Below are 24,383 nucleotides of genomic sequence, written 5' to 3' on the forward strand. Positions count from 1 at the left end.
TAAGCTACAGAAAGTCTCGGATATGCTTATTTCGCTTACAGTTCAATATTACAAATGAGAAAGATTGCGACGCTAAAGTAAATACCTTGCATTATTACTTTTACGCTTTTTTTTGGAAAAAAATTGTAGTAATAAAGAAAGTTCTTTTGAAATAAGCGGGTATTATACTGATAATGTCACTCTCAATTAAGTTTTTTCGAATAAATTTTTGTAACACTTTCTTATTACCATAATATTTAAATTTCCAAAGTTCGGAAAATATTTGTAAAATTATGAGTTTTCATTAATTTTTTTCCGTTTTTTCTCATTTCTAAATATTCACTCTCGCTCTTATTTCTTTTATCTTCCTCAATTTTTTTCTACTTAATTTTAAAGAAAAGTGAATTGTAAATATTTTTAATTTGCATTTGCTATTAGACTGTTAAATTTTACCGGATCAAACTAACATCTTCGTGTACAAATTTACCTGATTGTTAAAAAAATTTTTTAAATACGGAAATGCTATCATATAGGGTAAAATTCGTTTCAGATATTGCATAATATAATACAACATCTTTACAATTGTAATTATAAACTCATTTTTAATTCAAACTTTTACAATATGTTTGTTGTATTAAAATATTGCATGTGTTTTTAAAATATTGTTACGCTATCATAATTTCTTTTACGACTATACGATTATCGTGAAGTATAATGACTAAGAACTGATAACGTTCCAAATTAATAAACAACTTAAGAAATATTATATAAGATTTCATAAAATTGTTTAATTATTTTAACGTTTGCTCAAAATCAATATATATATGATTTATTTTATTACTGTTGGGAGATGCGTTGAATATAATTTAAAATTCTGTACAGAATTTGTTATTCCATCCTGTATACATCCCATAATGTAAGTTTACTCTAAAGGGAGTAGCTTAAAAGTTTAGTCCAAGTTCTTTTAGTAAGAAAAAATTGAGAGAGTTCCTTTTTATTTTACTGCAAAATGAATTTCAAGTCAAACGAGAAAGACAACCATATTAAACATTTTTGCGCAGATGCAACAAACATAACACCGAGAGGTATGAATGAAATTTATTTAATAAATACATAAGTAAATGCAAGTATTCCATAATTATTGTCGAACATTTTTACCCTTTCAAGTATGATTCTAGCCAGACACCATTACTATAATATTGGTTCATACAAAATAATTTAATATTATTATTCATTACGCATTTTTGTTGTTGTTTCGCAACATTTTTAATCAATATTATATAGTAATAATAAATTACTTTTATAGCCTTAAGGTAATATTGAATAAAATTCGATATACCAAATTAAAAACGATTTTTTCATTTTGTTTTATAGTTTTCTAATTACAAGAGAGGAAAAAAAATCAATTCATTAGCTTAGTATAGCGAAAAAATTTTTTATTTTATTTATTTTTCATTTAACATAAGTATATGTAATGTTACAAGTTACAACACCTGTATTACCTGTCGAATAGTTGTTTTTTTTTGTAGCAAGTATGAATTAAATCAGAATTCAATATGCATGCATTCATTAAAAAAAAAAAAAATTTTTTTTCCAACTATTCATTTTAATTTGAGTCGCACCCGTAAAATTATAATATTAAAAAAAAATTGCAAATTATTTTGTGTTTTTAATAAATTCGGCAATAAATTGTGAATTTAAATCGAATACTCAAACTATTTAAATAATTTTTTTCAATTTTTGTAATTGACCAGTTCTGATTATAAAACTTCAATTTTATATGGGGTATTTTTTGATATTGCAGATTACGTGCTTGCGGTAACAATGCTTCACGTTCTACATAGGTTACAGTCGTAAACCGGTCAACGCTGCACCTAATTCTCTTAAGTTGCGCTTAACTACTCCTATAATCTCCTTAAATATTTTTTCTTATAAGATACTTGGCGTCTCAAAGTCTTAAAAGATTTCTCCAACACTACTACGCGTTCTTTTTGGTTTTTTTTCCCAAGCTCTATTCTTAATGCAGTACAATTAGTGTCTTTTTTTTCAGTGGTTTGATTCCTCAGAAACTGTGCAAAATCCCTTTCTATATATCTATCATTTGATTTCTATTTCCACTTTCATATTATGGTACCAAACAAAATTTTTTCCGAATGCAAATATTATCTTACTTATAAAACCTCTTGAGAAAAAAACTGATGAAAACAGATACACAAAATATCAGTTTTTGTTTTTTCACATGAACTTGTGGTTTTTTTCTGTTAAAATATTGCATACTATTTCAACGGGTGCAAAAATTATTATGTATTGTAATATAAGTATAATGAATTCGTGTACAATGCTGTAACATAAGATGCCTAAATTAATGTGTGTATGTAAAATTTAATCTTAATTGACCTTGTCTAAACCGCAATTTCTGCATTCCAAATGTGTTTTTGGATATAACAAAGAAAAATATATAGGGAAAATCTGCAATATATTTTTTTGCACTTTGTATAACTAAAATACAACATATATACACATTTATAGATATTTGAAGATACTTTACGAATATTATTTAAACTGTTATAATCCCATGAAATTACACAAATTCTTAAAATATTTTAAATAGTCGTTAAATTACAGCTTTATGGGAACAACTTTTAATTGCAATATAGTTATATTAAGGAGGTCAATAAGAACTTATGATTATTTAATTTAAACTTAACTTTAGATAATCAAGAATTTTAGTCATTAATTTGAGCATCCTTTATATTGTATATTATAATGTAATATTATTGTAATATTATGGGCGTTCCGTAATATTAACAAATTCAGGCAAAGAATCTAAAAGTAAATCTACTCCATTTAGCAGCTATTTTATTATCTGCGACTGAGAATTATTAATAGTCATATTTTTGAATTTAGAAATGATGTTTATATAAAGTTATAATAGTACAATGAATAGTAGCAAATTTTTTGAAATAATTTTTAAATACATATGTATAAACTAGTTGGTAACAACATTTTTTTTTAATTTATTTTCTTTTGTTACGCCTAAAATCTTCGATATTTCAAATCTTTATGCTTTTCTTAATCCTTTATTAGTAAGAATCGACATTTTATTAAATAATCTTAAAACATTTATATCATAGATGGAGCATAAAGTGACCACATATCCAAAATGTTGAAATGACGGAGAAAATAAGTAAAAACAAATTATAAGCAAATTTTTTAAAAAAACATGGCAAGTCGTCAACCTTTATTTATAAAATGGCACCCTTACCCCTAACAATTAAATTTTAGTGCTCCTATATTAACACATTTTTAGGTCGTCGTAATTATTATTAACATGAAGTTACTAATGCCAGTGAAACATCAATTCCACATACCGTTAAATTTTAAAGTTGAATTCGACCGCATAGCATTTATTTTGAATAATTTTTGACATTTCTGTGTTTACAGAATTTTCAAATAACTGTTGATTTGGACAAACTAGTATGTCAAAAAAATTTCATTTCCACGATTTTAAAGAACTAAGACATGCAGGGCAGGGGCGATACAAAAAAATATTCCCATTTTGAACGATATAGAAATTTTCCAAATGCAGGGTGAAAATAATAGAGACATTTTTTTTTTAATTTTTTTGAAAATGTGCCCAAAAATATTGGTATTCTTTCGTTTTTAGAGTATAATATGAATTATTTCCTAATTACAGAAGCGAATTGCTACTGTCACAGTTGTAATACTGGGATATCCCAATGCATTCATGGTTTTATTTCGATAAAATTTTAATTTTATCTTTAATTTTTTAATGTAAAACAAATATGCACATACATACATATGTTATGTATATATCACTTCACATACACCACAAAAGTAGAATACGTTCGGTAAAAAGGCAACAAATGGTCACCCTAATTTTATAGAGAAAAAAACAAGTTATATAATATTAATATTATTACATATTTTTTTTTTATTGAACTTCGTTCAAAAGTGAAGAAGATCAAATTGATTCAATTTAAATTTTACAAAAAACAAAAAAAAAAAACAAATAAACAAAAAAATTGGAAAAATAAAACGAAAACATTTTTGCATTGCTGCCATACCGGAATTTGAAACCCGGAAAATATTATTCTACATAACATAACCTTACGATTTTCAAAACATCAGTTCAAGAAGGAAAAATTAATTTTTTTTTGTTTTTAATTTCTTATATAAGACTTAAACACGCAAATGTAATTATAACTTAAAATGATTACTTTCGAACTTTTGTTACTTTTAATGCAATTTTTTATTTTCTGTCTGAACTCAATCGTTTCAGAGAGGGAGAAAAACAACAAAAGAAAAATTTTTGTTCTTGTAAATTGTGCAATAATCACAAATTTTCCTTTTTTTTGTTGTTGTTTTTTTATGTAATATAAGAAATTCAAAAGAAAAAAAAATAATATAGAAAAAGAAAATCTAAAATAAAACGAAAACAGTTAATTAACCGTGTATGTTCTATAAAATTCAACACTTGTATACACAGTGTGTCAGTATGTGTTATATATGCTTAGTAAATTTTAACTTATATAACATCGCTTTATGCATATAATTTGTTGGATAGTTAAAGTATTTATATGGTCTTATATATGTATGTGTAAAATATATGTTCGTGCGATGATGTGAATATGTGGTATTGAGTATCACATTCGTGTTAAGGCCATAGAAATATTCAAAGATGTTTTGTATTTTATAGTTTCTTTTCTTCAGTTTTTAATCTTTTTGACCGTAAACATAAAAAAAAGAACCTAAAAAATAACTTGTTATTCAAATGCAATGTAAATCTATAAGGTTTCAAGTAAAAATAGCCAAAGCCATTGAAAAAATCTAATTCTCTTTGGATAATAAAAATGTACACATACATCCATACGTAGTGTGTTTCTGTTATCAAAAATAATCTTAGATCGCGCATACAAAATCTTAAAATTATTAAAAAACTTATACATATAAAAACTTTAAATTCTATAATATTTCTTGAATTCTGCAATATTTCTCGAGAGTTTGCTATTCCATATATATATACAATATACAATCAGATTAAACAAAAGGAGCTTCAAAAAATTAAATAATTAAGAGACTTATCAAGAAGAGTCATCATTTTAAAATTCTCTTCAGGCAATCGACATCGATCTGGTTTTAAGCAAAATGATTTTAAAGTTTGAAAAGTATTTATTCAAAAACGATGCGTTTTTAATTCGTTGGCTGTAAAATTTCGAAGTTGTAAAAAAGTTTTGCTCTCAAAGACCCAAATTTTTTGTATTAAAGACAATCCAGTACATTTTGACCCATTAAATGCAAAAATATTAAATTTTACCATTTCAATTTTTTAATTTATTTTAATTTTAATGACTTAATTAACGATTGCTTAATTAAAAATAGTTAAAATGAGTGGCCTAGAAAAATTTTTTAATATTAATATTTACCTTTCCTTTTATTAAAGCTTGTACAATTATCAATTGTGTTGCTCTGTGTACTTCTTGAACTTCACCTGGTATTGGATGACCCAATCCTGGATCAAACCAAACAAGATCTCCTTGTTGCCAATCCATAGTGAGATCCATATTTTCCATTCACTGTCAATTAGGTTTGATTCCGTGAAAAAAAAAATTTTTCAATTTTTTTTTTTGTTTTGTTTTTATTTTTTTAACTTAATTTTAATTTTTAACTCATAATGAATGGTCAGTGGTATTGTGAATTTCTAAAAGAAAAAAAAAAAGAAAAAAATTATTTTAGAGAAATTTTTTTTTTTATAATAATATTGAAAAAACGTTAAGTACTTGAATTTTATGAATAAAAATAATGGTAATAATTTAAGTAATAGTTAAAATTAAAAGTTAAAAATACAAGTATCTACACAAGTACTCTTTAATGTTAAAGGAAATAACGAAAGAAAGGAAAAAGGAAAACATAAAAGAAAATGTAAAATATATCTTTTTTATTGCGTTGCATTACGTAAGACCTGCCTCAATGCATAAAAATGTTGTTCATATTTATGCTAGAGACACACAGGCACACATATGCATACATGTACAACCTTTATAGGTGTAATGTTATAGACGCAATCACAAAAAATTTGAATAGAGCTTGAAATTAACTTGTTGCTTTTTTTTTTAATCTTTTAATTACTCAATGGCAGTTTTTTTTTTCTTTTTTTGTAGATTTGTAAAATAAAATTTATTATAAAATTTACTTTGCAGTTTGATTTTGTCAATCTGTTCTCCACCTGAGTATTTGTTGTTTTATTTTAAATTTTAAACAAATATTTTAAAAAGAATACCTAGGTAATAACCAGAAATAAGTAGGTGACGAACATTTTAAAATTGTTGATCATTTCCACGTTTAATGCTGAGTCAGATTTTATTAAATAGCGAAGTGGCCAAGTTTTAAATGTTATCACTTTTTCGTAAATATATCAAAACTAGGCTAAAGTTAATTTATAAAGCTTAAAGAATTTCATGATACTTTTCAAAAGGGTCTTCAAAAAAAAAATTAAAACCCAAATTATAAGAAGTAAGTAAAAGTATTTGTCACTTCTTCGACAAATTGAAATTTATTATTTATTATTTAATAAAATTTGGGAATTTTATTCTCAAAAAGTTAAAATTTAAATATTTTATTGCAACCATTTCATCTAATTATTGTTTATATTTAAATTTTTGCAATGCAAGATGTTCATATAGTCTCCATGACCTTAACAATTTGAATTGATACTATATTGCTAGACAATTTAGTAATTATAGGTCATAAGCTGAATCGTGTATATGTGTCATATATGATTCTATCAGAGTCAATTTAGGCACAATGTTATTCTATTATTCTTATACAGTGTTAAATTCAATTACAGGAAATGTGCTTCCTATGTACACAACCACATTATTTTTTCTCTAAACTTTAAAATTATAACAATATGTACTCATTTAATGAAAATACGAGCACATTCATTTTGAATCAATAATAATTGTACGTGTACCTACTCTATTACAGCAAAATAGGAAAAATTGTTTAGGTTTTATAAGGGTACCTTTTGTATTTTATATACAATATATATTTTTTAAAGTAAAAAAATGAACTGTTATTTACCCCTAAAGGGAGAATTTCTAACATGTATAGCGTTACATAGGAGTGGTCCTAAAGGCGAAACTTTTATTTTCTTTTTTAAAACCAAAAAAAAAAAAATTACTTTCTTATTGTATGCACGTGCATATGTAGGCATGTATGTATATACATTTATTCCCGTATTATGAAATGTTTTGAAATCTTTTGAATAAATTGTACAATATTTTAAAAGCTGTAGGCGATAATTACCAATTACTTACTCATCTATCAATGTTGTAAAACATACGAATATAGATATAATACGAAATTGTTCGAATTATATAAAAACATTGTGTCTGAAATTAGTGGAACCAAGTAGTACAAGAACTGTATGCACATATAGATTGTAAATTTTTGAATATTTAAGAGTGTATGAAATGTAATTAACTGTACGTATATTATATGAATAATTTTCTTATGCAAATCACTAATCATGTTTGCAATTGTATAAGGTACAAATAAAATTAAATTTTAATTGAAAAATTTTATTATTTTTATTTTGTCATCTTGAAAATTTTATTGTTTTCAAAATACGAAACGAAAATCGAATCTTTATTAGAAATAAGTATCAAAATTTTATTCCATGCTATCGTTTTGGGTCGATATTGGTAAACTGAGAAAAAATGAATCAAAAGTGTAATTTAAATATGCTAAATTAAATCTCTTTTCGTCCGAAAACTGTTCCAAAATTTAGAAACTGCTGAAATAAACTATTCCTTATAAGAACTTTTTAAACGTTAAGTGTATGTATGTCAAAATTTCATACATTTTTTTTCTGGGTCAATTTATGAATTATTAAATATCGGAAAATAATTTAAAATGCAAAAAAATTTTTTTTAATTTATGAAATAAATTAAGCCAAAATTGAATTTTTTAGCAGTTTTGTTTTTTGTGCTCAGATAATTTTTTAAGAGAAGTATATTTTAATTTGAAAGCTTGACAGTTTTTATTTTTATTTTTAATAGAAGATTAATCATTTGCTTCTGTAACATCGTTCCGCTTCTTCTTAGTCTCTACCTTACTCTTTTAAATTCCCAAAGAAAATTCATAACATTTAGTTCTTCAAATGGCAAAGTATTCTTTAACAATGCTTTTGTAAAATATTTTTCAGTGTTTAATTAAATTTAGCAAATTTAAATACAAATTAATTAACAATAATTTAATAACCCAACTATATTTCATGTATAGTTAGTTTTTTAAAATTTTAGGCAATTTCTTACTAAATTTCCTTAAAAATTCCTATTAGAACACTATAAATGCACAAAATGTTGATTTTCTAGTTGGTCTGTTCAAAAAGGCAATAAATAATAATTTTTTAACGAAATCTCGGTGAAATAAGCCAATAATTTTTGTTTCTTTAAATACAAAACTAAGCAACTATTGATTCTTTAGTGAAATTTCTTTTAAAATTTTTTTCCTCTATCACAATAATTTTTTAAAAATAATTTACTGTCTAAATATTTCACAAAAGATTTGAAATTTTATTTGATTTGAATTTCAATAAAATTATAATAGAAAGTAGAAAATAAATATAAAGAGCGTTCACAAAAATATTTAACACGAATTTTTAATATAAAAATAAAATATGTTAAAAAAAAAATAGAAGAAAAAAAAAACAATTTAACTGGAATTTAACAATTTGTATTCTAACGACACTCTGGTTAAAATAGACACCAAAAAAAAGTAAAAAAATAGAAATGAATAAAAAGTCATTTGAATGCAAATTTTTTTTGAAGCTTTTTGTATATGAAGATGAAAAGAAACCATATACAGAATGTCTATGCTAATTGATTATATAAAGGCATCATGTACAATGTGCACACATAGTCACTTCATTTTCAAATTCACGTTTAAAGAGAAATGTTGCAAACATTAATAAAAACCAAAAATGTTTGGTAGTTAAAATAAAAACTATGGTATACGTGACAATTTAATAAATTTCGAAAATTAAAAAAAAATTTATTTCATCTGATCTGGAGCTCATTCTCTTAAACGATAATTTTTAAAGTTGATTACCTTGCAATCTTAAATGTAAAAATTTACATAATATAAGTTATTTTTAATTTAATAATTTTTTCATAATCTCTAATTCTACCCTGCTGAAGAAGCAATTTCAAATAAATTTTAGGAAACTAATTACTATTTTTAAATCCATTTTCTGACTATGTGGAACGTACTGTAGATTTTAGCCATTGAACGAAAAAAAAGTCGACAAGTACTCTGCTCCTACCCTATATATAATTTTTATGTGTTTTCTTACTCAAAAGCAAACTATCTTGGACATCCCATAATACAAAAACGGTTGGTATAAAGAAACTCGAAAAACATACTGTTTTTGCTTATTCATCGTTTACTACTTCAACCCATCCCACATATAATGCAAAACGCCTGCCTACAAATTTTGTCTATCAAAAGAATTTCACACTATTTGTGAGATTACCGACAAGTAGCTTTGCACTCTACCCAACATATTTGTATATATATGCTGATCATACTAAAAGGTAACATATTAATGGCTTGTACACTACCAAACGGACAACAGATACATTCCCATCGCATTTAAGTATATCTAGTTTTTTTTAAACACACGTAGTTTTTAATAAAAAGTCTTGGCAGGATGCAATCCCATTAATTAGCTAAACCATTCAACTATCTCATCCTTCCTGTTACATAGTTTTAAGACGAAATTTTTCTGTTATTTTATTTGTATGTCTACCTATTGAATCCATGGAACGCTGGAAATGGAATATACGCTCACGGAAATTAAATGAACGCTTTAAACTCTGGAATCGAATATACATAGCTCGATTCAAAAACTTTTATATTCTCTTACACACATGTCTAATATTAGAATTGTCGCTCTATATCAGTGATATGCATCGTGCTTTAAGTCTCAAGCACCTTCATTACATCAGTACGGTAGACTTCTACTGCCAAACTACAAAAATGAGCCCACTTTTAAGGAAAATTTCAGAAACTACGGCGTGCTGGATATGAAAAAATTTTACGTTATATCATATTTTTTTAACATTTTAATTCGTTTTTTGACTGAGACAGAAATTCTTATAAAAGACTTTAATGTTTACAACTAACTCTCTTAATAAAAAATCTTATGATCAATATTAGCTATGTTTCAAATACTCGTAATATTATAACTAATAAATGAATAAAAATAATAAAATTAAATTAAAAATTTTATTAATCCAATTTATTCTAATTATTTTCATGATTTCTTAATCAGTTTTTTATTACTAAAAATTTAAATGAAAATTTCACTTTTTTTGTAAAATTATCTAAATTAAATTATGCATATTTGTTATTTATATAAAAAATGTTTATATTTATTTTTGTGATTACAAAATTGCATTTTTAATGATAAATTTTATCTTTTCTAAAAGATTAAAAACATGCAATCAAATTTATTATTTTCCAAAAGTGTAAATATGTTTAAAGTGAGAAATGAATTAAGGTCAGTGATTTTTGAAATCTAAAACAATTAGCAAATTGTTAATTTTTTCATATTTAAAAATAAATTAAATTTACAAAAAAAAAACCAACATGTAGACTGTCAATTTCAGAAAAAAAAATATAAATAATTTTTTAATACGCCCGGTGCACCGTGTTTTTGTTTAATTTCTTAAAAAAATGTGCATAATTTGATAAAAAAATTTTTAAATTTTAAATTGTAAATTATATTTTCATCAAAAAAAAACATTAAAATATTTTTAACATTTACATTTTCAATTTTTATTTTAAAATATTCACAGCATTTGATTGGATTGTTTGAACTATTCATTTGAATCAGTATTTGAACTATTCAAAACTATACATATACATATCCAACGCCTATACAACATAAAATTCAATTTTAACAAACCATCGTTTATACTAAAACTAAACCATTCAAAATTCTGTTGTTTGTACAAGATATTGATGGGCTTTACTGTTTTAATATTGTATAAATTTCTTAGCCATGACCTACGCTACTGATATAGGGCAAAGAAATTTGTATATAGCTTCAGTTTATATAACGTGCTTAATAAAAGTTTGAAATAGTTTTTTTTTATTAATTTACATAAATAAAGTTCCAAAACTACATTAAGATTTTATAAAACTTCATTTTTAAAATTAAAATTAGAAATTAAATAAGAAGCGTGTATAGCGGCAATCTGTTTAGTTAATTAAAAAATATTGATTTTCCTTTTACAAAACAAGAAATGGCGAACTTGAAATTTTGTACATTTTAAATTTTTCCGGCACATTTTTAAGACGGTCATTTTTATTTTGTGATTTTAACATTAATTTTCATTAAGTAAGTAATTAAATTTTTATAATTATTGTATTTAAAATAGTTGCTTTACTCAATTATAATTTGATACAATGGCTTTTCTCAAATGAAAATAAAAGAAAGAAGAATTTTTATTTTTATTTTAAGTATAAAATATTTAAGTACGAAAAAAAAATTAATTTCAAATAGAGAAAACGAAAAACAAAAGTTGTTGTGAATTAAAATTACTCAAAATAATTTTGGTTACACAGTGATATATTGTTTATACCCATGTGTCATGGGTATGTTGTGGTAATTGTAAAAATAAAGATGAAGGTATGAAATACCACACCTTTAGAGAATTTGTTTTTTTTTTTTGTTTTTCAAAAATTATTGATGAACATCAACAAAATTTTGACTGAATTATGCAAAATATATTTTTGGTTTCAATTTTTTTTTCTGTTTGTTAATATTTTCATAAACAATAAAAAAGAAGATGAAATATGATCTTAGATGAAATATGAAAATAGAAAATAAATTAATAATAAAATTTAAGAAAAGATTTTTGATTTTTTTTTTGACAACTTACTAATTTTTCGTTTTTGTTATTTGAATTCAAGAGAATACATAATTTGTAAGCAAACACAAAACAACCTTTATGATGTGTCAAATGGAAACTTTCGAAAGCGAAATTGGTTTTATTAATAAAAATGTTATTAAAAATTTTTTTATGTATTCGAACGTTTACTGGAAAAGTTGCTTATGATGGGGGCCTATACATATATAATAATGCACATTCAAAAGTGACATATTGAATTAACTATGATAATTTTATAGAAAATAAGATAACATGAAGTGTTTTTATTAAAAATTAGAATTTTTTATTATTTAATGTTAAAAAAATTATCTATTTTATAAAATTAAATAATAAATAATAAAAAATATTATTGCTATACTGGCTGTGTTATATTGACCTTCTTTCCTTTACGTCACTATTTTTAATGTCATGGTCTATAATGACATATTGAACTTTTTAATGTATTTTTTTTTCGTATTACAATATAAATATTTCAATGTATAATGTTAATTTGCAAAATTAAAAACAGAGAAGAGCTCAAGTTTTCATAACCTAGATGTCAAAAATGTATAATAATATTATACAATTGTCATTATTTATTTTTGTTTTTATTTGTCAAGAAGTGTAAAAAAAATTTTATAGAAATAATTGTTTCATTTCATAATAATTAATTTTAATGTCAGTAATAATGTGATCCTATTTATTATAATTCAAAATTATATTTGATGAAAATAAACTTTTGAATAATTGAATAAAAAATTTATTGCATTTTATAGTAATTTCCATTAATGCCATCTATCGCACCTATGAAATAACACTGTGACATTTCAAAAATTTAAATATCGAGATTTTAAATTTTTATTAATATTATTTTGTAATAAGTTTGATTACAATTAAAAAAGAATTAAATTTTTGAGGTTTGTATTTACAAGGTGTGACAACACTATTTTAATAAATTAGTTATAATTTTCGATTTAGTACTGTAATATGTTGCATGTACGATAACTAATGGGAGACTTTTTTTTTTACAAAATGCAGAAATAATTTTTGATCTCTCTTATTATGTCGAAATGACTATGAGTATTTCACGTATGTAAGCATTGTCTTAGTTTTGCGAAATATCATACTATGATTTGTGAACAATGTTATAGGAATAAGAAATCTAGCCTGTAGGTGCTCGTAATTTTAATTTCATTAAAACATGGTTAATAATAAAACAAAAAGTAGTTTACTATATCTATAAATTAGTAGCATCTCTCAAAAAATGAAAATTTGTACTGACGATTATTTATGCTATATTCTCATTTAAGATAATATATTTGAGATTATATAAAATTTTAGAACTCCTCGTATAACAGCATAATCTCACAGTATAATTTTTTTAATTCAATATACCAAAGTATTATTTCATAAACTTGACACGATAACTATTTGTAAACAAATGTAATATTAAAAAAATTAATTATTAATAGATTAAAATAATTATAAAATATATTTATATACGAGCATAAAAAATAAAATATTTATCACTTTATCATAAACCTATTAATATAAATTACTATCAATTTTTAATACATCATTATCCAATTAATTAATAATTTAAGAATATAAGAATAATATGAAAAAAAGAAACAGAAAAACTTACAGAAATTCATTACACCTATATAAAACCTCAGAAATACCTTGAATTAAATTCCATTAATTCATTGAAGATAAAAAAAAAATAAAAAAAAAGTCAACCAAAAACAACATTAGAAAAAAAAAAAAACAAAAAATAAATAAAAATTATAAAATTAATTTTTTCAAATATAAGATTAAAATGACTTTTCACCTAACCCTTCCCACATGTCTTCTACTTTGCCGTCCTTATTAAAAGACACAGGCATACAAAAAATACAAATTGATAATAAGAAGGTTGGGTTTTACTACACATTTAATTTACCCGCACTTTGTTTTTTTTCTTTTTGTTTTATATACATATATATTTGCTTAGATGTTGTAATAATCCGCGCGTCAAGGTGGATTTTTCATCACTTTTTATTTCAGAAAAAAAAAAAAACAAAATAGAAAAAAAAAAGATCATTGACATTTAATTATGAAATTTTATTTACTACATTCTATTCGTTGTTACTATTGTGAATCATTGATGATAATCTTAGTGATTGTAAATAGTATTAATGTCATCGAATGATATTTAAATATTTTTAAATCGGGGAAAAAAAATCATCAATAATATTTAATGTTAAGCCGCAAATAAAATTAGTAATTTAAATTGAAGAAAAAAAAAAGCTGTAGAGTAATATAAAAAAAAATTATCATGGCAAAAATATATAGGCACATTAAAAATATTTTATTATTTTTATTTAATTTCAATATTTACAATTGAATATTGCTTATAGTTCTCAAATATTACAGACAGTAAGCATTATTTTCTAATTTTAAATTGTTTGCATTCCAAATACAGAAAAAGAATTTAAGTAATTAAAATCCTTAAGAAATTTTAAATTTTGCATATTCGAAATAATGTAAATTAAGTAAATGTTTTATCATCTATAGCTATACGTTAATTATTTGTATTTGAAGTGGCTTACCTACTATTAACAAACATAAAAAAAAAAATAAATGAAAAAAACACTCCCTCTTATGCAAATTTTCACATATCTTAAAATATTTCTAAAATATTTTTTAAATTTAAATTAAAATTCGGTTTAAGTAATTAAAATGATTGAGAATTCGAAAATAAAAGTTTGAATTTGTGAATTAAAATTTTTAAAGGTTTTCTTATAATTTTTAATTGAAAACTATTTTTTTCGTTTCAAACACAAAGTTATCATGAAGAGAAAAAATTTTATTTTATTATAACTGTTATATAAGGAAAAATATTGCGATATCAATTGCATATAACGAATTAATGGCACTAAAACCCCTTGTGCCTCCAAGATTTACGATTAATTATGTAGATACGAATTCAAAAAAAATTTCCAGATTAAATTATTTCTTATATTACCTAATTTAAAAATATATAAACCAATTTTTTACGCTTTTGCGTAGAGTTTTCATATTAAAATCCTTATAAAACAAATTCAAAAATATTATAAAATAATAATATATAGTACTCAAACTGTTATACTTGCTTTAAAATATTTAACATTTAAACACACAAATCAAACAAATACACATAATTATTTACAAATTTGTTCAACATGAATTTTAATATCTTAATATTCACAAATTATGAATATGGGAATTAAAAAAAAAAAACAAAAAAAATAATATCAAAATTAAATTTTCTTAATTTTCCTTACATTCTGTATCTATATAGCCACTCCATAATCAACCTCAATACTATATTTTTATAAACACATGCAGACTTTTCTTCTGTATGATTCATTCAACTTTTACTGAATGGTTGCTTGTTTTTTCTTCTCTCTATTAAGTAAAGTCTTTTTGGGTAATAAAAATTTGTTTAAAAGTGAAAATTCAAAAAAATTTTATTTTTATTTTGGTTTTTGTTCCAAAAAAATTTTATTTTCTTAGTATATGTACGTATGTATAAATGTATGTATATCACATTTCTTACATTTATTATTGTTACAGTGCTAAAATTAAATAAAAAAAATTTCTTTTATTTAAATAAAAAGAAAGAATGAAGAACAATGAAAAAAAAAAACTCTTCAGTTCATTTTGTATTTTAAGACCGTAAAATTGAATTGAACGTTTCCCTTCAAGAAAAAAAAATTTTTTTTTCGTACTTTTGAATTTTGACCATACTACTAGATGAGGGAAGAAACTTATATGATTATTTTTGTTTTGTCACAAATGACAACAATATTCGTAAAAATAAGTATAAAAGAGCGGACATCAATAAACAAAAAAAAAAAGAATATAAAAAAAATAATAGAAAAAGCAAGCGAGTCTGTGTTGCTGCTGCTGACCTACTCGCCTAGATCAATAATTAAAGTTTCTAATCGTAAAGTTTGTTTTTTATACAAAAAAGAAAACAAGAAAATAAACAAAAAATTCACAAAAATAAAAACGATATTGTGGAGAAAACGCAGAGAAAAAAAAATTTGTGTTTATTTTTTTTTTTTGAAAAAATTCTCTTTTTTTTCGTATATGCTTTAAAGTTACGCTGTATTTGATATTCGCTTATTAACATTTCAAATTTTTGTTTTCTTCTTTTCTTCCACATATTTACCTGTAATTTCATAGTTACCTATATTTAAAAATCTACTATAAATCAATAAGTATCACACCTTAAAATAAATTATTTTTGGTTCTTTTGGTTTTTTCTTTAGCGTTTTTTTTTCTTATGTTTGTTTTTTTAAGCTCCTATTTCCAAACTAAGATTAAATTTTACTATGTTTTTTTTTCGTTTTTTATCTCTCGTAATTTTTTATGTGATTAAGAGTGTGTGTGTGTACTAATTTTTTAAATTTATATGTAATGTATGGAAAAATCGTGATTTTCACACTTTTATTACACCATAATATATACTGACTTGTTGTAAAGAGTTTATATATACTAACTGCAACTGCTGGAGGTTGAAAATAACAAGTGTTTAAAAATTTTACTTAACACCTGTAGAATAATACTAACATAATACGAAAGATGGTAAAACCATATTTTCAAAGCAAATGGAAATCCAGTAATGCTTGTATTTTCATCTACTTTGTTTCTGGGGAGATTCTACAAATAATTTTTGGCAATTTACAATGTTTTGTTGCATGTTATTGTTGTACTCTTTTTCCCTCTCTATCAACAAAATAATAAAAAAAAATGATCAAAATGTAACGCAACTATTAAATTATTTTTTTTTTTTAATTCTTAATAAAATTTTAGTACTGGATGTACGAAATACAAAAGTTTTTCAGTACAGAATCATAAAACTAATTTAAAATTTTAGAAAAATCATTAGGAACAAAATTTGAATTTTTGTACTTTTTTAGACCGTAATATTGAATATTATTAATATCATATTCTTATTTGAGACGCTCACCAAAAATGACATTTCGAGTAATTCGCAAATGAAATGTAAAATATTTAATTTTTAAGAAAATTTTTTAAAGGCAAAAACAAACTTATATGTTAAAATAGAATGAAAAGAGGAGTAAACTAAGTATTTTAAAAATATAAAACAATTTTTTAGACCGCTACAGCTCTATTGAACATAATAACTCGTTTTTGCAAAAATGTTGAATAGGCCACCAATGCTCGGAGTGCCTCATTTTTATTATTTTGAAAAAGCAATTCTTAAAATATTGCATATATCAGGGCTTTAATATGTTTAAATCATGAAAAATAAGTTAAAAAATTTATGTGATCAGCAAAAACGAATATTAATTGAAAAGTTTCACACAAAATTCATTATAAAGCAGATGAAAAGAGAAAAATAAGCTTTAATTGAAAATCAAAAGAATTTTTTGAAATTAAAAAATGAAAATACCAGTTTCTATTTTTTTACTTATTATGACTAATTTTTATATTATTGGTAATTTATTTGCAATGCATAAATATGGTAAAAGATTTATTCTATATTTCATCTTTATTTTAATTATATGCGAATAAAAGAGAAAAAAAAAAACATTTAAAAAATTTAATGGTAATATTATTCATCAAACCAAAACTCTGAAATTTAAAATCGAAATCAATACTGACATTGGGAAAAATCAAATTTTAGAAATTTTTTTTTTTTAAATATTTTAATCATTCCTCATTTTAGTATTTAATTAAAAAGTCTCCTGCTAGAAAAATTATCATTTACGCTGGGTTAAATGAAAAAAATTCTCTAGACAGAAAAAAAAAATTTTCATTTCTTTTTCATTTTTTTGCCTTTATTTGCAGTTTGTGCTAATTTTACTGTTACTATTGTTTCTGTATTTACGTTTTTTCCTATTAATGACTTTTAAAATACCCAAAAAAAAAAACTGGCTTAATCTGTATAAGTATATCCCATTTCTGTCAACACCATAACTTATATTAAGCTATCAAACAAAATTACACATATACGTATATGTATTTTATATATTTAGGCACAGGTGTATAATAGAAGTATATTACAGTAGTACGAGTATAATAGAAAGAGGTACATTTTTGTATTTTAATAAAACCGCGCTTTACTTTTAATTAAGTTTATGACACGCTTATGTTAACATCTTTTTTTTTTGTTATTAATAGGCTTATAAATGTATGTAAGTTCAAACATTCATTAAATTTCCGGTCATTTATTTTAAACTTTTCACGATGATTTACTTTACATATAAAAATATCCAAAAATATTTATACATAGTATTATGTGTTGTTTATAAATGGAATTATTATGTATAGAAGAATTATTTTATAGGTAGAGACTTTTGAAAAAATTTATGAAATTTTGAGCGAATTTAACAAGTGGGTATCGTAAAATTAAATGAGAAAAACTTTTTTCGTGGCATTCTAATCATGAATATTACAAACTATAAGTCCAAGAACCTATTATACGAAACATTCTGCAACTTTACAAATTTTGCTTCGTTGCATATTTTTATGTATACGCTAAATATTAATAAAAACAAGGCTTAACGGTTCAGAAATTCTCGAATATTTCACGTAAAAAAAAAATTAATATAAAAACACCTTGGTGCCCTTTTGCATCTAGTAGAATTCAATTTTATTGTTTATTAACGCGAAACCTCTGTATATATACACACAAACATCATTTATATGTATGTTCAGCTATTACTAAAGTTTTACCCTGCACCTTTCATTCGATCATATTGCACAAATAAACAATATATAATAATGCACAGAAAAGTATGGTATTTAATTATTTCTTACGATCATTTATGCTTTGCACACAACTAATTTTATGATAGTGTTGATAAGTTAGTATACTTGAAGATATTCCCTGATAATGTATATAAGTTTTTATATTTATGTATGTATATGTTAATATGTATATATAGAATTTACAATAAATAACAATTAAATTGTATAGTAAAAATTTTATCAAAAATTTTTTATGCAGAATAATTTTATAATAAGTCGTTCACAGTATTATAAAGTACGTCATCACAGTAAAATAGTAAAGAATTTGCGAAAAATGTTAAAAATGAGAAAATTAGCGAATTAACGAACGATTCATTGAATATTATGAAAAAATATAACATTCCCCATATATAATAGTACTATCTTCAATTTCATTCACATTCGAGCAAACATGAGTTTGTTGTTAAGTATATAGACGTCATGCTATTATGACAAGAGAAAATTATAGTGAGTAATTTTTCTGAGAAAATTTCCATTTAAAACAAAAATTATATTGAGAAAATTATTTAAACTTTCTATTAAAGAATTTTATAAGTATATTTTTTACTAAGCTACAAAATACAAATAACACAGGAATAAATAATAATAAAAAGAGAGGAACAGTCAAAAAAGAGATGGTTTTTTTTTGCAGCTCTATACATTTTTATTGTTATTACAGATTTTCTGTTAAATATTTAAGAAAAAAACAGCAACATTATACACCTACTGTAATAGTAAAATGAGAAATACATTCAGCGGTAAAAAAAATTGCAACTTAAATCATATTGTACATGAATTAATAAATATACACACGCACATTTAAATAAGTAATTATGTTATAAAACAAAATTATTAAGAGACAATTTATTCAAAAATTATAATATTTATGAATAAACATATCTGTTATGACGATTATTATAGCTTTTAATCTTTAGTATAACAACTTGGGCAGAACGTGCAAATTTTTTTTTTTAATAAATCAAGCTTGAAAAACTCTAAATGAAAAAAAAATTTACGAGAATGTTCTTTATGCTTGCGCAACCGACCAAGTACTAACAAAATTTATAGATAAAATTTAAAACTCCATTAAATATGTAAACGTGTTGTGTTATATGTACTCATAGTGCGAATTAAAGGGAAAAATTCCGGTAGCAAAATTTTTTTTATTGCAAACTTTTTAAAATTTTAAAAAAATTTGATCTTGTCAATCTCAAGTAGGTATACAATATTGAATGTACAATTAAAATTTTTTTATATGCTTAAAAATAAAAAAAAACACAAAAATTCAATTTTTTTTATTTCTCCTTTACTTTCATTTTCCACTACATACCTAATACATTAGTAATTAAAATCATTATGAAATAAGTAATTGATTTATTTTACAATAATTGAAAGTAAGTTAATTAATATTTTGAATAATGATTCAAAATGCAAAAATAATTTGTAAATATAAAGTAATTGCACAAATATCAATTTGTTATACTTAAAAAAATTGAATTAGATTGTGATTGAATTTTCAATGATATTAAAATCCACTATAACGAGAAAAAAGCAAAAACGTTTCAGTCGGTATGAACCGATTGAATTATACCCTGCACCTTTCATTGTTGTATAGCAATTACTCAAACCTGTGAAACCATTCTATAGAAACTTCACGGATATGTCTGACCTATAACTGAACACACAACTACCAAATTTCATGAATCTGACTTTATTATTTTTCCAAATATTTAAAATTAACTTTTGGAGTTGTATGGCAGGTACCGAACCTGCCAAACAATTCCACTAAAACTTCGCTAATATATGTATCTGATCTATAATTGGACACACAACTGCCAAGTTTCATGAATTTGACTTTATTATTTTTCCAAATATTTAAAATTAGCTTTTGGAGTTGTATGGCAGGTACCCGAACCTGTCAAGCAATTCCACTAAAACTTCGCAGGTATATCTGATCTATAATTGGACACACAACTGCCAAGTTTCATGAATCTGACTTTATTATTTTGCCGAATATAAAAAATTTGCTTTTGGAGTTGTATGGCAGCCACCCGAACCGGTGCAGCTATCTCATTAAAATTTTTAGAGCATATGTAGAATATGATTGGACACATGCATACAAAATTTTATATTTGTACCTTTATTAGTTTTTGAAATAATTGAAATAAACTCTTTGAGTTGTATGGCAACTACCCGAACCCGTTGTCCGAATTGGTCCAATAACAATAGGGTTCGTCCTTGGCACAAAAGCAGCAACTTGTGAAAGTTTGGTGTCGATTGCATTATTCGTTTTTGAGTTATCGTGCGATCGGACGGACGGACGGACATGTCTAAATCAACGCAGAATTTTACGCTGAGCAAGAATATACATATATGTCCATACCGCAGATGACTCCTTCAAGTAGTTACAAACTCCATACCAAAGTTAATATACCCTTCACGAAGTGCAGGGTATAAAAATGGAGTTGATCATATCAACTGTGTGATACCCGTACAAAATTGTTATCCTATGTAAGAATTTTTAATGCCCTTCAAACTTACGTCCGTACGGAAATATTAATTGACATATTAGCATATTAGTTTATGCAGAATCTCAGTACTGTAATTTCAATAGTTTCTAAGATATGACCAAAAAACTACTGAAATTGTATAGCAACTACCACAAGGTATCAAGAAATTTCAACGACTTATCTCACACCTAACAACTCCAATAATATTTGCATGAAATTTCTATATTACTTTCTTATTTCTATATTATTACAAATAACTTTCAAAGTTGTATGTCAGCTACCCGGACCATTGCCTCAATCACATCCAATTAAAAAAAGGTTCTGACATTTACTATTATTGATAATTTGTGAAAATCAAAGAAGCTTATACCAATTTGAAGCTCAGTTGATAAGGTCGCCAGCTGTGCTGAAATTGGAGAAAGCTCCAATGTTACGTCATCTAGAAAATTAACGTTTTTTAAATATGAAAAATTAAAATTTCAATTTTTTCAATGATTCCCATGTGATTCCCAAAATTTAAACAGATTATAACTAATGTGAACATTCATAAGAAATTCCTTACTCAGAGGTTTCCAAATCATACTTATTGATGCGCCGGTCTTACACAGGCGCGGACTTATACTTAAAATTTCAAAAAATCGGTCGAAATTGACTTTAAACCCGTGTAACTCTGAATCTGCTGAGCTGTGAACATCGTCTCTTTTGAAATTTTTTCTCTTTTTTGAAAAAACTTTTGGCTACTCATGAAGGACTATACAGTGACATATAGCAGCGCACTTTGTTACGAGACATCCGATATATAGTAAATAGCTATATCAAATATAATTTTGCACCTCCCAATGTCTTACACCACACACATAATAATTATAGGGGTTAAGTTAATTAATATAATTTTCTATAAGAGTTAAAGTTAATTCTTTAGTTTAAATGTTATTTTAAAAATTAATTTAAATTAACCTTTATACTTTGTTTTTTTAAAGAATTCTTTTCAGTATGGTCATTTGTATTATAAATAGAAAAATTGTTCAAATAGAATAGAAAATATTTGTTATAAATTTAAAATCTTAAAATATTCACTTGGTGTAAATTATATCATTACAATTTCTTTACTGGCCTTGAGTTTTATTCTATTCACTTAAATTTTATTTGCAGATAAAATCTCTTTCACCTTCAAATCTTTAAGATTAATTTATAAATAATATTGTCTTCGAATATTTTATTACAAAAAAAAATTTTCATTTACGACTCAGCTATTTATAATCCAAATGATCTACATATTTTTATGATATGCTCTTGAAAAAATGTATTTAACTCTACAGAGTAATAAGTCTGTATGTAGTTAAAACGGCTGCTATTTTGTCTAAAAAATGGCAAAAAATTTCATCACTAAAATGCTAAACAAATTTGTTTTTTTTTTTTTTGACTTAAATACCTAAGTTGCCTTCATTACATTTTGCTAATCTACATCAAAGATCAAAGTAGAATGAAGTATTAAGAGGAAAAAAAAAATATCAAATTATAAAATCATCACACTGACGAAAAAAAAAGACAAAAACAAATTTCAAAAGTAATTAACTGCTAGTAGCCTCAAGCCATTTTAATTTCATTTTGCTACTATCATGTTTATTGTTTGTTTATTTTGCAATAAATCGTGATTGTGGCAGTGTTGTTCTATATATTAAACTTTTGTATCAAATAATATTTTTACTATACGCTATTATATTGTTATATTAATAAAAATAACAGTTAATGTTATACTCGTATAACAATATAATCAAATGCAATATAATTTACATTGACCATTCTAAAAAGTAATTGTCTTGTTATTTTTTTTTTTTTTGTCGTTTTTTCCTCTTTTGGGCCAACAATAATTTTGACTACCTTTCAATCACCCTGCATATTTAAATGCGTAATCACAGTAAATTTAGGTGGTCATAAATTTTGGAATTTGATAAAGTATTTCACAGTACATACTTATACATACTTAAATATCTTAAGACTGTAAGAAAAAAAAAGGTTTTTTTTTTGTTATTTTTATTGAAACTATTGTTTAAGCTTGTAAATCAAAATTCATGCCAGCAAAATAATGTTGTACATAAAAAGATCATGTACCTAGTCCCATTCAACATTTCAATTTAAATTTGTATTTCTTTCATAATGAATTCATGACCTTGAAATTGATTTTTCGATAAAAATAAATATATATATACAAAATGTTTGTATGTATGTAAATACACAAATTGAATTGAGTCTAGTTGTAGATAAAATAATGTTAATGTCTAAAGAAATCTAAAAACTAAAAAAATCTTGAAATTAAACCATTTAATATTTTATTTAAATATATATATACATACATACATATATACAAATATTTTTATTTCAATGACAATTATCATTTTAGTGCAACTCATAAGAATTTTATAGATTAAAAATAATTGAAAATTATTTTAAAATTAAATTTTATTAATGATACCTGGTGCGTTAACAGAAAATATTTTCCGATTAAATTAATTTTCAACGCATTGCTATTATAATTGAAAAAAAAGGTAAATTAATTTTTTAATTTTAATCATATGTGTTTCTTAGTACTTAATTTAATTTATTTATTTTTTTTTGTAAATTTATTTTAGTTATCAATATAATAAGGTACCCAATGTTGACAAGGTAAATAAAATTAATCAGAGGTTCTTTGGGAGGCAAATTAAAAATTTATTTCGTTTACATATTAACCGTATAATTAATGTACGTACGTTAACTGAAACTAGAACGAATCTGCAAGAACCAGTACTGAATTAGATTACGGGGAAGGTTTTAAAAACAGTTCCGTTTTGTCATAATATTTATAAAATTTAAATAATATTCTCCTTTTCAATAAATCCTTAAATAATATTCTGTGATATTTAGGTTTAGCATCTTTTTCTTGTAATTTTTGCATTTTAATTTTAAAAACCTTAAATGTATGAAATTTATGTAATTACAAATATTTTTAGTATAAATTTACGCATCGTATTGAAGTGAAACAAAAAAAAAAGAGAGACATTAAAGTATTATAAAAAGAGAGAAGAGAAATATAATGATCACTGTTATAATATTAGGTGTTATTTTGGTTTTCATGGCCAATTAAACAGCAGTTTATGATAGAACG

At 23.9% G+C, this 24,383-nt stretch overlaps 1 protein-coding gene across 1 annotated transcript in view; it reads right to left on the bottom strand.

Moving 5' to 3' along the window:
* LOC129612663 (unconventional myosin-XV) overlaps positions 1 to 24,383 on the bottom strand; it is a 93,395-nt gene that overhangs the window by 44,543 nt on the left and 24,469 nt on the right. The window contains exon 2 of the mRNA XM_055526370.1: positions 5,427 to 5,701. Coding sequence (XP_055382345.1) covers positions 5,427 to 5,573 — 147 coding nt within the window. The 5' untranslated portion in view covers positions 5,574 to 5,701. The remainder of the gene's footprint in view (positions 1 to 5,426; positions 5,702 to 24,383) is intronic.

Source organism: Condylostylus longicornis, unplaced genomic scaffold (genome assembly GCF_029603195.1).
Source record: "Condylostylus longicornis isolate FDR11 unplaced genomic scaffold, ASM2960319v2 ptg000075l, whole genome shotgun sequence".
NCBI classification, from domain to species: Eukaryota; Metazoa; Arthropoda; class Insecta; order Diptera; family Dolichopodidae; genus Condylostylus; species Condylostylus longicornis.